This window comes from Harpia harpyja, chromosome Z (assembly GCF_026419915.1).
Source record: "Harpia harpyja isolate bHarHar1 chromosome Z, bHarHar1 primary haplotype, whole genome shotgun sequence".
NCBI classification, from domain to species: Eukaryota; Metazoa; Chordata; class Aves; order Accipitriformes; family Accipitridae; genus Harpia; species Harpia harpyja.
The window spans coordinates 24,407,466-24,420,447 of NC_068969.1; the positions used below are offsets into that span (position 1 = coordinate 24,407,466).

The window sequence follows — 12,982 nt, forward strand, 5'->3', positions numbered from 1 at the left end:
CACAGCCCAGGGACGGCGCAGGAGCTCGGCTGTGGGCTGCAGCATCGCTCGGCTGGAGAACACAGTATCCCACGAGTGGGGGCACGGCCCTGCCTGCCTGACCCCAAAACCGCAGCCAGTAATTGCAACCAGGGCTCGCAAGGCAATGCCCGGCCTCTCCCAAAGCTTCCTCCTTGCTCTGTGCATCAGTCCTGGTAACATCTATCGCCACATTGCCTTTCCTTCCCGGCAGACAGAGGATGCTCCAGGCCCCTGGGTTCACGATAAAATGGGACACACACCCCTCCTTGTTTTGTGCAGGAATTAAATACTGTCAAGGAGAAAGAAGGTGAACATGGGAGGAAAATGCTATATGCTTTCCTAAGAATATAAACGTCTGGTAAAATACGCTGAGACTGAATGTGCTGGGTCATATTCAGCAAATGTGCTGAGAGCTCACTTGAAGCTACTACAAAAAAGTCAAAGGAATGCCAGGATATGAAAGGTGAAAATGTACCTGTTGATGACAGTGACAAAATAAAGTACACCTTTAAATGCATTTTTCATATTCATTCCCAAAATGTAAGGCCAAATTGTATTACCCTTTGACTGCATGCAGGCCTTGCTTCTGCACATCCCCCCCAGCTGCAGATCTGGGAGGCAGCGTGAGCAAAGGCAGGAGCATAGCTTCATGCTGTGCAATAAAGCGGTGTGCAGACCTTAAGTGCTTGGTGCAGTACTCAATAGACAAAAGCATCGTTATGCTGAGTGTACTTGGGTCTTGCGTTCAAAGCGTTGTTTCCCATCGGTTTCCTTCCTTTTCTTAGTCTAGTGTTCCTTCTGCACTTCCCCTCCCGCTTTCCATCACAACACAGTCAGAAAACTTTATTTACAGGTATTTCTTAACAATTAAAAATCCATGCCATAAGCATGACCTTGTGCGTTACAGAGCAAGAAAATTGCATTGGTGTAAAAGACTAAATGCGATCTGCGGTAAACCCAAAGCAAAAGCTTGGCCTCGGGGGACTCAACAGGAGTTTCTCCGTTAAACCCCACGGAGTCCAGCTGTAATCCCACACGCCTGCCTTCAGAGAAGCTTTTGAGCACACTCGGCAAACGTGTTATTGCACAGATCCCCTGGCCCCGCCGTCGTGTCCGCTCCCCTGGCTCCTGCTGACCCGTGTGCCCAGCCTCACACAGCACACAGAGCACAGCTTGGGGGGGTAGGGACACACGGCCGTTAGCGTTGCCCCCCGGGACGCCTGTCCCCAGCCCTGTCCCCGCTGTCCCCCCGCCCCAGCCCGTGGCGGCAGGACTGCCCTGCTCTGTGCCAGCGGTGCCACCAGCGGGCCCGGGCTGGGGGAAGCAGGACTGGCACCGAGCAGGGATGCAGGGATGCAGGGATGCAGGGATGCAGGGATGCAGGGATGGGGCTGCCTCTGCCCCACAGCGCTTCAAGCGAAGCAATCGTGCCCGTGTTGAGAACGCAGTGCCCGCGACTCTGCCCCAGCCAAGCGCTGGCATCCCATGGGATTCCGGTGGTGGGGCCGGGTGCCCGACGCCCGGGATGGCACTTATCACCCTGCGCTGCAGCCCCTTGCATCCGACAGGGACATAGCACACATGCCCCAGCAGCGCGGGATCGTTCGGGGCAAAACCTGTCCCTCCCGGTGGTGTCTAAAAGCCACCGACGTCAGTGGTTTGGGAGCTCAGAAGCAGGTCCCTGGTGCCCAGTCCCAGGCAGCACTGAAACTTGGAACGCAGAAGTCCTCCCCCAACTCCTGCCGCAGTTAAATAACAACTGCTGTACATGCTTACACGCACACAGACATATATACACCTATTTATATAGAAACGCCCTTGCTTGTCCAAATCCCAGCTTTTCACAGGGAAGCGCTGGAGGCAGCACAGCAGCGGCGCAATGTCCCGGCCAGCGATGCCTCAAATCATGGACGGCTGCGTGAAGCTCCTCTGGCTCGTGTTCTTGCAGCTGAGGACGTGGGAGGAGGAGTTGCTCTTCTTGCTGACGCTCAGGTCACACGCCGGCCGTGACTTCAGGTAGCGCGTGGAGCAGCAGAGGAAGCGCCGCATCAGGTCGTGGAAGAGGTGCCCCGTGTACAGCATGTAGATCCAGGGGTTGCAGCAGCTGTTGAGGCTGGCCAGGAGCATGGCGATGATGAAGGGGGAGGCTGCAAGGCAGAAAGCACGGCAGCGTCAGGGCACGAGAACCACCGCCCTGGGGAGGTGGGCACCAGGCACATGCCATGGTGGGCTCTGCCAAGAGCCCCGAGCTCTGCCGGCACCGCAACACCTCCTCCCGCACCAGGGATGGGCTGCCCTGCCTGCAGGAACACCACGGTCAGTATATCAGTAAAGAAGAGCTGGCAAATAAAAAGGGGGGAAGCAAGTCTGGGTTTAAGCAACTTGGTTTTAGGGTATTTTTTTTTTCCCCCAGAAGAGCTGCATTTCCCCCATCCAGCTCCTGCGCTGCTGCCTGCTTGGCGTTACTCTAGAAATGCCTCGCCAAGAGGCAGAGCTGCCCCCAGCATCCTCTGCACAATTTGCCTTTATCGTGCCCAAAGCGGGGAGGAGGGAGCGCGGCCTCTTGGAGTTGCCATGGCAAAAAGCAGGACCGGGAACAAAAAGAGCTGGGTGGCTCATTTTTCCCCACCAGCGGCCAATTTGGGGCAGACTACCAGCTTTCATCCACTCGGGCTGTGGGAAGCACCCCCTGCTCCCGGGCTGTCCCCACCACCAAAACCCAGCCAACAGGACAGCGCTCACCAGCCCAGCCCCATCCAAGCCTCTTTGCCCAGCACTCTCCCAGCCCTGGGGGATGATGGCATTTTTCTTTCCCCCTGAATTAATTTTTCACATACGACGCTCTGCCAGGGGAACTGACAGCCATTCCCATTTCAGTAATGAAGCCCAGGAGCCTGGCAATGGCTGCTGGCCGCAAGCATGGACGTCAGGTCTCTGGCTGCTTCTCTCCATCCCCAGAGCACAAAGGACCAGACCATCTCACCTGAGAGGTCAGACCGGTGCCTTCTGGTGAGAAGGAGAGGGTGGGACTCACACCCACCACGGCAGCCAGGACAAGGAGGAGCAGCCCCGGCCCCCCGTGGAGCAGCACTTCCATGAAGTGGCTGCAGGCGGGGGACAGAGTTTTTATTCTGCTCCCCGTGCTTTGAGCCCATCTTCTCATCTCCTTGTGCTCTCAGGGGATGTGCCGGCAGTAAGGATGCATAAGTGGGTTTGGCTGTTCCTGGTCCCTTTCTGCCTCTGCAAAAAATCCACTCGCAGTTTTTTAAACTAGAAAAGAAGTGTGAATAATGAATACTAGTTTCCAAATTCACCTTTAGCCAACTCATGCATAATTCCTACTGTAGTGATGTCTGGTCCAACAGCTTTTAATTTCAAGCATATGCTAAAAGAAATCCATGGGGAATGGCTTACAAATCCTAGGCACAAGACCTGAAATACATCATAGCGTTTCTATCCACTTAAAAAAAAATCCAGCCATGGCTGACTCAGCTCTTGCCTCTCTGCGGAAGACAAATTGAATTTCACGGAGCTTACTGCAGGGCAGGTCTTAAGTGTGGATCTCTCCCCTCCCCAGCAGGACTGCAGGAGATCCCCAAGGGGGGCTGCAAAGAGCGAGCTCTGCCCCTCAGGGACGTTCCCTCTCCCCAGGCTCCGAACATCCCCCCCGCAGCGGGGCTGGGGGTGTTGCGCTGCCAGGAGGGATCGGCAGAGGCAGGAGGCTGTGCCCGGCGAAGGGCTGCGGGACCTCTGCTGCAAACGCTGCTGCAGAAGTGAAATGAACCGAGGACCGTTCACTAATTCCCACGTACAGATAGATGCTATCGCTCACAGCCCACGTTTCAGGGGAACCGGCTCCCGAAATTAAGGGACCAATGTAACAGAGTTACACTGCTTCACAGCCTCACTATTATCTTCACAGATGCTTTAAGCCAACTTCGACTCAAAGCTCACAATGCCACGTGTAACGTATATTATCTATAAGGTGTGCGCAGCAGAAACCTCATTCTAACCAATGGTCTGCGAAGGATGCCCAGTGCTTAAGCCGATACCTGAACTGTAACCTGTAGCTCCAACGTGCACTTACAGAGGCTGTAGGTTTGCAAGGCCAGCAAGGGTGGGGATCACTGCTGCCTCTCCCAGGTACGTGATAGCAGGTTGATACCCCCAGCCCCTCCCCAGGCACACAGCAGACGGACAAGCCCGGCACCGCAGCAGGGCTCCGAAGCGTTCAGCACTCACGTTTAGGCACTTCCACCTGCCCCATGGCAGCCGCAGGGAAGGGACGCCAAAGGGGCTGCCTGGCCCTGAAGTTCTGCGGAGCCGGGGTGCGGGGCTGGGGGAGAGGGGGAGCGGGGCCAGGCTGGCGGGCAGCAGCCTGGGACCCCCGCCCCAGCCGGCACTGCTCAGGGCAGGGGTGCAGCTTCTGCAGTTCACTTGCCCAACTTTATTGAAGTTGTTTTTATGATGCGAGGAAGACCCGTGTAGAAAGTTACTGAAGTGGATCAGTAACAGCAGGGTGAGACCTCTCTGATTATCACTTTGCTAACTAGGAAAGGAGGGCTTCTTTAGCTTGTTTTCTTTACAGCCTTATCTTTCACCCTTGACACACGTTAAACTGCAGCAGACTTTGCACCCTGTGAAGGTGAAAGCACAACTGTGGCACACCGGGCCAGGCGCCGGATGGGAACAGTACAGGAGTTTTACCAGCGGCAGACCAAGCGCTGTGCATCCCTCTGCTAACGCCCGAGATCTGCACCTCACCACGCTGCGGGATGCAATGCACAGGCAGAAAACTGCAGGGTGCCTGCTCAGCATTGATTAGGATTCAATAAGGTGTGAACAGACTTTCCCTTGCCAGGGACACTCTTTATGACATCCTATGTGGAGAAAACTAAACATTTTCTACGTAGGCGACCCTCCCTCACACAGCCTTTGTGATCTGCTCATCAGCTCATCGGTGGTGTAGCCGTGACGGGGCCCGCCTCCTTCTCTTCCTTCTCTGATGTTATGCCCATGCAGACTGCAAAGCCTGCAAGATGAGAAACAGTCAAATTCCGTTTCTGCTGCAGGGTACGCCTCTGCCAGGCGCCCTGTGATGCTGCCCGGCCACGGCAGCCCAAGCCTCGGTGCAAAGGAAAAGAGATCCGGGACACAGGGCAACACCGTCAGGAACGCAGCAGGCAAAGCCCATTTCTTCTGCAGAGAGGTGTGACCCTGCCATCCCTCTTGTGCCTGTGGGCAGCCAGCGAGGAGGAGGGTGGGCCTGGGAGGAAGGGCTGGGGTCCACAATAACCCACCTGAGGCTTTTCCTCCCTGTGCCATGAAAGTCTCCAGCAAATGCTCTGGCAAAACTCCCACCCTTTACTGCAGACACAGGCCCCTGAGCAACAGAAATGTAAAGGAAAAGGAAGTCTGCTAGAACTCAGCATGGCTGGAGCTTCCCACCCTACCTAAAAGCAAAGCAGAAAGCATCGCAAGGCCAATTGCACAGGGTGAGCAAGGGAAACCTTCCCGGAGCAGCAGGCAGGGTGCGATCTGTGAACACCCTGGCCATCCCCCTGCTCCTCGCTGCAGGAATCAGCAGAGCGGCAGAGGTTTGTTTGTCGATGAGTCAGGTGGAAGCCCTCGAGACTGCAGGTCTGAAATACAGCAAAAGGGAGACACGCTGCTTCATCCCAGGGCATATCTAAAAACTAGAAGTTTCAACCAGCCTAAATCAGGTGGAAAACCAAGAGACGGCTGCCTGGAGCACCTAGGGAGGTTTAAAAAGCTGCGTTTCACTTCTCCACCTGAAATAAAAGGAGCACAGAGAAGCAATAAAGGCGAGTTAGGAGAGCTGGAGCCAGGCTATTAGCTTCGGTCTACGGGACAACAGATGTGCACAGGCTGCAGGAGACATCAGGTTTTCCACAGAGCAATGTATAGCTGGAATAGGGTTAAAGAAGAGTGCATGGTGTAAGCGAGCCATGCCTTCTGCTGTGAAGCTCTTGCCACAGCAGGGCTGCCGGGGGAGCCGGGAGGGGGTCGCAGCTCCTCATCAGTCTTTGACATCAGACTCAGCATTTCTGTTGAGTTGGGTCAGGCTATCCAAGGAAGAGTTGTCCCTGGAAGCACCTTTTTGCCCTTTCTCCCACCTCACAAACTTGTGCAGAGTTTGTCTTTTAAGCTTTCCCGGCCGGTTCTCCCTGCGGGTGCAGAGGCACCATCAGCCACCTCCGCCCAAGGACAGCACAGACTTGCACAGCTACAAGTGTGTGAGACCAAGGAGGGTAATACATTTTACTCTGTCTGCAACTGTAGTGATGACAGGAGCAGCCAGCGCCAAGTATAAAAAATGGCAAATCAGTGACACCACGTCCTTTAGGAAAAGCCTTTGCTCATAAATCAGCGGCTTTCTGCAGGAACCGCGCTCCAGAGATGAAATAACAGCAGCACAGTCCCAGGGTGGATGGAAATGGGAGAAGAGGAGAGGGAAAAGAGGGCAAAAGAGTAGAAAGCAAAAAAGTCAGTGAGGACAAAATAATACAGCAAAAAAAAAAGAAGTTGGGTGCTAACGCTGCGCAGTTCTCTGCAACCAGTGCGGGGCTCAACTGCCACGCAGCCCCTGGCATGCCCCGGCACCCAGGGTGGGCAACTGAACCACCTGGGACCCCCAAACAGCCCTGGGAGGGCTGAGCTCGCACACCCGGGGACAGTGAAAGCCTCCTGAGCCACCATCCGCACAGCCCGACCCCTGAGTTGCAGCAGCCCTGGATTTGCCGGGGGCTAAGCTAGCTCTTGCCTGCACCCCGAAAGCTCAGGCACAGCCACTGCTGCCTGTCAGGTGGTTTTGACATGTTTGGGATTTTTCCTGTCTCCCTCCCAGCCCCCTGAGACCCAGCTCGGAGCAGAGTTTCTGGCTGTCGCTCGCAGCCCCCGAGTCCGCTGTCAGTGTCCCTGTGGCCGCTGAGCTAAGCAGTCCATGCAAACGTGGGGCTATGGGAGGGGAGAAGACATACCTTCCTGCGGAGCATTGGTGTCCCACACAGACCACATCTGCACAAAGAAAAAGGGAGTCCAGCACACTATGAAAGCTAACACTATGATGAAGGTCATTTTGACTGTCCGGATCTTGGCTTTGGAGATGAGCCTGGTGCTGCTGACCCTGGCAAAGGCCATCCCGCTGCGGGAGCTGGAGCTCAGACCCACGTTGGGCCCATGAGCCGTCTTAAGCTTCACGTTCTGCCAGATTTTGAAGCTGATTAAGCCATAGCAAATGCTCAGCATCAACACGGGGATGATGTAGACCATGAGGGTTATCCAGGTGACATAGGCTTTAGGTCCCCAGGGCTGGATGAAATCTGCCCAACAGTCGTAAACCCCATTCCCTACATCCCTCAGAGAAAATATGTGGATCTGAGGGATGCTGACCAGCAGGCACAGCAGCCAGGTGAGGAGGACAGAGACCCGGTCCGCTCTCCTGTGCAGAGACCTCAACGGCTGACAGATGGCCAAGCACCGGTCCAGGGACATCAGCAAGAGCATGTAGGTGGAAGCAAACATCCCCACTACCTGCAAGTACTTGATCAGCCGGCAGAGGAAATCCGGCCCGTAAAACCTGAAGGTGATGTCCCAGATGAGCTGGGGCAGCACCTGGAAGATGGCCACGACCAGGTCAGCGATGCTCAAGTGCTTCATGAAGAAATACATGCGGGAGTGCTTCTGCCGGGTGGTGTGGATGGAAAGCAGCACGCACAGGTTGCCGGTCAAGGCGAGGAAGAGGATGAGGCAGAGGACCGTCACCTCCACCTTGGCCATCTCCTCGTTCCTCTTCAGGGGGTCCGTGGTGCTGTTCCTCCCGGAGGTCTGGTTCTCCAGGCGGAGGCTGCCGTTCCCCAGCGAGCCGTTGAGCGTCCATGCGCCGCTCCCCGCAAAGTACAACTTCTCCATGGCCGGCTCCGTCCCGCATAAAGCCTGCCGGCACAGAGGGTGGGTGCCAGGTCCTCTGCCAACGCGTCCCCGCTTGAGGCAGCCCTGTGTGTGTGTGTGTGTCCCCGCCCCGCCACGGCTCTCCTCTCCCGGCGCTCGCCTCCCCGGGCTGCGCTGCTCCCTCTCTGCCTTCCTCCGAGGAGGAGCCCGGCCGTCCCCGTCCCCCTCCCCGGAGGGGCTCTCCGCCGGCTCCACCCTGGCCCCTCCCCGGGCACCCGACGTGACCGCAGGCTCCTGCCCCCGGACAAAACCAGGGCGCGGGAGGGGGGTCGGGGCAAAGGGCCGGCCGGGAGCCGCGGGGGGCCCCGGTCCAGCCCTCCCAGAGCCGCTCTACCCCCCCGACCCGGACCCCGCTCCGGCATCTTCTCCCCGTGCCCTTCCCAGCTGGGGAGAGCGGCCAGCTCACCCCCCCCCCCCCCCCCCGCGCCGTCATCCCTGCCGCCCCGCTCCCACCCGCGACGGGGTCCCACTCCTACCTCCGGCCCCTCCCGGGCCAGACCCTGTTCTCCCCCGCCCCGCCGCCGGCAGCAGCCCCGGCGGGCAGCCCACCGGGGTCCCGGATCCTGCCCGCCCGGGCGGGGAGGGGGCCCGGGGGGGTCGGATCCTGCCCGCCGGCGGCTGGCTGCGCTCGGAGCGGCTGCCGCGAGAGGGAGCGGCAGACCGGGGGCTGCCGGCGGGTCCCACGGTGATGGGCGGGCGGCGCCGGTGCGAGCGGGGGGCTGCGTTCCCCTTAGCCCAAAGCCCCCCCGCCCCGCAGCGGGCAGACCCCTGCGTGGGCGGGCGAGAGGCGGAGAGGGGTGGGAGAACCCTGCCCCCCCCCGGGCTCACCTCTTCTCAGCCCGGCCCTGACCCTTCGGTGCCCGCAGCCCCCCCACCTCGGCCGGGGCTCCGCGGGTTGGGAAGAGCCGAAAACACGCGGGCGGGTGCGGCGTGACGGGAGCCGGTGCGGTTTTCCCGGTGTGCCGGGAGCGTGGTAGGGCAGCGGGATCCCGGGAAGCAGCCCCCGCCGCTCGGCACGGGGGGCCGAAGGCTCGCTCGGTCTGATGGAGGCTGGAGGAGAGCGTCAGAGGATGGAGAGAAACGCCTTGCTGAGCTGAGGGCTCCACTGGTGGGGCGGTGGGTGCCTGCTCGGCCCCGGGGGTGCCCGTGCCTCGGGGGAGCTGGATTTTGGCTGCCGGACACCGGCACCCTCAGCCAAGCTCCTGCCGTGTCTGCCCGCACGGCCGCCTTCGGCCAGGAGGCTCGTGCTTGTGTTGCCCAGCAGTTAGAACAACCACCAAGAAGGTTTTTATTCTTGCTGGAGGATTATTTTGGAGTATTATTACACCATTTCTATAAAGAAGAAAAAGTGGCTATGTCTGACATTGTCTGCCACCAGTGCCACTAGCTCAGCAGCACGTTGCCCTGTTTTTCCCGGGGCGCAGGCCCCCCACAAGGGAAGCAGGGACCTGAGAGCGCAGGTGGGAGAACTCAGAAGAGCATCTAACCCCCCCCGGCTCCCCCTGCCCAGGCCCAGCAGCAGCAGCCACCGAGTCACTCCCAGGCCTGCTAACCACAAAGGTGGCTTCAGCCGGAACGTGCCTGGCCTGGCCACCGCGGCCCCCTAACCCCAGGCCAGAGTCCACAGCTCATTCCCCTGTGCTGCCTTCCCCTGAAAGCCACATCTCAAACTCTACTTAGCCTAGCTTTGGGCCTTGAATAAACATCTCTGCAGTTATTTTTAAAGATTTTTTGGGAACCTTTAGCTCCATGCAAGATGTAGAAATGTTAAATACTTTGGCAAGTTCTTCCCTCCAGGGTTCATGTTCTTCCTCCTTCAGGCAATAAAACGGCTGTGGGAATCGCTGAGGATAACAACTCACCATGCGCAATGATTTTTTTTCATTGTTCTGCCTTTTTCGGGAGAGTTCTTTCTGTAGGAGGAGGTGACTGGGAGTGAAATCCTGGCTCCAGTGGAGTCAAGGAGAGGTTTGCCCTTGGCTTCTACATGGCTCCTTTAGCATCTTGCAGGGCACCGAGAGATAGTACATCTGCTTCAGGACCCGGCTGGGAGGGCAGCACTGGTGAGACACTCGCCTCAGGTGAGACAGAGTGGCCACTGTTCCTCTTTGCCCTCAGATGAGGCGTCCTTCATAATGATGCAGACACTAATTTCTTCACAGACTAGAACTGAACCGCTTCTAAAGCAGAAAAGAGCCTGATGCCAATTGTGTTGCTTAGACGTGCAGTAGCTGAATGCCTCAAAGAGCGGTGTGTAATCGCAGAATACGTTTTATTTTAACAGTGAATCATAAATGCCAAGCTGTGAAAGAGCTCTCCTAGGATTCATCCTGTTTGTCCTGTTGCCAATGCCAAACTGTTCCCAGGGCTGCGTTTTCTAACGCTCTGTCTGCTCTGATTCAGAAGTGCAGGCGTGGCTTAGTGAGCCGCTCGCTGTCGAGGTGAAGGATCATACGCCTTGAGGACCAAACTTTTAAATCCAAAGTCATGGAAGGTTTTCATTAGTTTTACTTTAAGTGTCTTGGCTACCGTCAAGGCTCTTTGCTCACGTCGCACTTGCAGAGACAGGGTCCTCCCCTGCCTTTCTGGCAGGGAGCACTGCAGCTGCGGTGGGGACCCAGGGGCTGCTTACACGAGGCATGGCCAAGCCCCACGTCGAGAGCACTGAGGGAGCATCTCCGCTTTCTCATGAAAGCGGGCTGCAGTGTTACCTCTCCCCATCCAAAGAGGGGACCGAATTTCAAGGGGTGCAGATGCTGCTGCATGCCTCATGCACGTGCACCCACTGGCCATGGCGGAGCGGCCCCTGGCCCCACACCACTCTCAGCGTACAGGCAGCTCCCCATCGCTTTCCTCTCCTGTCTCCTACCCAGCCTGTGACCTCCCGAGCAGCCATCTCCCTCGGATTTGTGGCTGGACAAGCTTCAGTCAGAGTTTTGTGTGCAGCTTCAGCTGGCTTGCCACTTGCCAAGACAGCCAAAGTGCTCCCGCTGCTCAGCCATGAAGACATGCCCAGGGAAACCAGGACCAACAACATCCCCATCCACAAAGTTTTGCTTCCCTCCTGGGAAGCTTGGAGACAGAAATTGTTCACTGGGGTTTGGGATTGACCTCACCAGTTATGCAACATCTGACTCTTCCATGTATTTTCTCACCTATGACCCTGTTTTTTGGCTGTCACGCTTTGGCAGCTAACATGTTTGTTTTAGTAAGCCCAAAAGATTCACCAAAGGGGAGAAATAAAAAGAAACCTCTTTGGCTGAAAACAAATTCAGTAGCAGGTTCCTGCCCTGCTGCGGGCTGCTTCTTGCCCGCGTGCCACCACCAGACTGCTCCCAACACAGCGCCGGACCAGCAGCGAAGCTGCTGCCGGGCAGTTGCAGAGGGACCCTGCGGGGATGAAAGTCAGCACGGTCCCCACTGGCTTTGGTCAGGTCCGTACCTGAGGGATGGGCTCCGGGCACAGGGCTGTGCTTCACTGCAGTGCCTCTTCCCCAGGGACCGGCAGCACGGCCAGGCAGGCTGCAAGGATCGAGCAGTTCTAGAAATCCCCCTCCCGCAGCATTCCCAGTGGGCTCGTCCCGGCTTATTTCATCCCAGATCCCAAAACTGCTAAATGGCTTGAACCAGCTCTGGGACATGCGCATGCCTGTCACCTGGGCTCACAGGAAACATCATGGCTGACACAGCATTAACACTTTGATAAAAAGTACAAAAACCCAAACCAACCCCCAAGCGGGTGGGTGCCTGCTCCCCCACCACGGGCTGCCTGTGCAGTCACCCTCACATTCACTGCTGCGTGGCTCTGGTTTTGGCCATTAGCCTTTGACAGCGTCCCAGTGCTAACTGACGAGTGCCAGGGTGAGGGCAAGGCTCTTAGAGGAAATTATTCTTTTACTAGACCAACAAACAAGCGTTCCGGCAGCTCCAGGAGCACAGGTTCAAGCTCCCGGAGCGGCCCTGCCATCGCTGCCCACAGGCAGTGCTCCAGCCTGCAGCAGAGCTCTCCAGGGCTGCTGCTGCGCTCACGGTCACACCCTGCACAGAAACTGCCCGATTTTGAGCCCTTCCTTGGAGCCCAACCCTGCACAGGAGGCATGGGAGCTTGTCCAGGCTCCCTCGGGGTGTCTCCAGGAGCTGCCCAGGAAACCTTCCCTCTTCCTGACCTTCCCGGAGCTTCCCAGTGCCGCTGGCCCCACACAGCACCCAGCCCTGTGTGGTGCATGGGCGATGAGCACAGCTGCTTCAAGTCGTGCTTGGGGCACGGGGAGCAAAAGATGCCATAAGCAGAAAACTCAGCCTTTTTTTTTCTTTTCAACCTTCCTTTGCTTATTTCCTTTTTCTCAGTCTCTGTTAAAGGAAAATTTCCAGCCAGTTCTCAAAACCACTAAGTTCAGGCAAAATAAACTCACCCTGCGACTGCTAGCTGCTGTAAGAGTTCACTTCACTGCACCTATAAACGTTAATTTGAGCAAATAACGAGGGTACCGAACAGCGGCTCCGTACCCAGCAGCCGGTACCTGCAGGCACAGCCTGTGCAGAAGAAGGGCCCTCTTGCAGCGGGTGCCTGGATCAGGCCCGCCGTGAAGACAATAACGCTGTCCCTGTGTGAACTTAAAATGCTTTCCTGTCAATTGCGTGGGGCTGTTGCCTGCTGTGTATCTGTGCAGCAGAGGAACAGTTTGGATTCTGCAACTGGGAACTGTATTACTGGCAGACACCAGTGGCGGGGGTTTCCCTTCGTAGAGGCGTGAGAGTCAAATACAAGATTTCATCATTCTATCCAGACGTCAGCTTTCTCACACCAATTACCAAGTACAAAGTCCCATGAGGGGCTCAGTAAAGAGGCACTTGCTGAAAACAAGGTCCCTGCTGCGCTGGCACAGCCCCGGGCACAGCGGCGGGGGGGAGCAGCCCCGCGCCCCACCGCTGGAGCTGAGCCCACGGACCTTCTCCGTGGGCTTTGAACGGTCACGGCTGGGGTCTAGTC

At 57.3% G+C, this 12,982-nt stretch overlaps 1 protein-coding gene across 1 annotated transcript; it reads right to left on the reverse strand.

Annotated features, from left to right (window-relative positions):
• Window positions 1-1,571: 1,571 nt before the first annotated feature.
• Window positions 1,572-8,022, reverse strand: OXTR (oxytocin receptor). The gene is made up of 2 exons (XM_052777585.1): window positions 7,023-8,022; window positions 1,572-2,168 (listed from the first exon to the last, which is right to left on the reverse strand). The coding sequence occupies exons 1-2, from the start codon at window positions 7,951-7,953 to the stop codon at window positions 1,921-1,923; spliced, it is 1,179 nt and encodes a 392-aa protein (XP_052633545.1). The 5' UTR covers window positions 7,954-8,022; the 3' UTR covers window positions 1,572-1,920.
• Window positions 8,023-12,982: the final 4,960 nt, after the last annotated feature.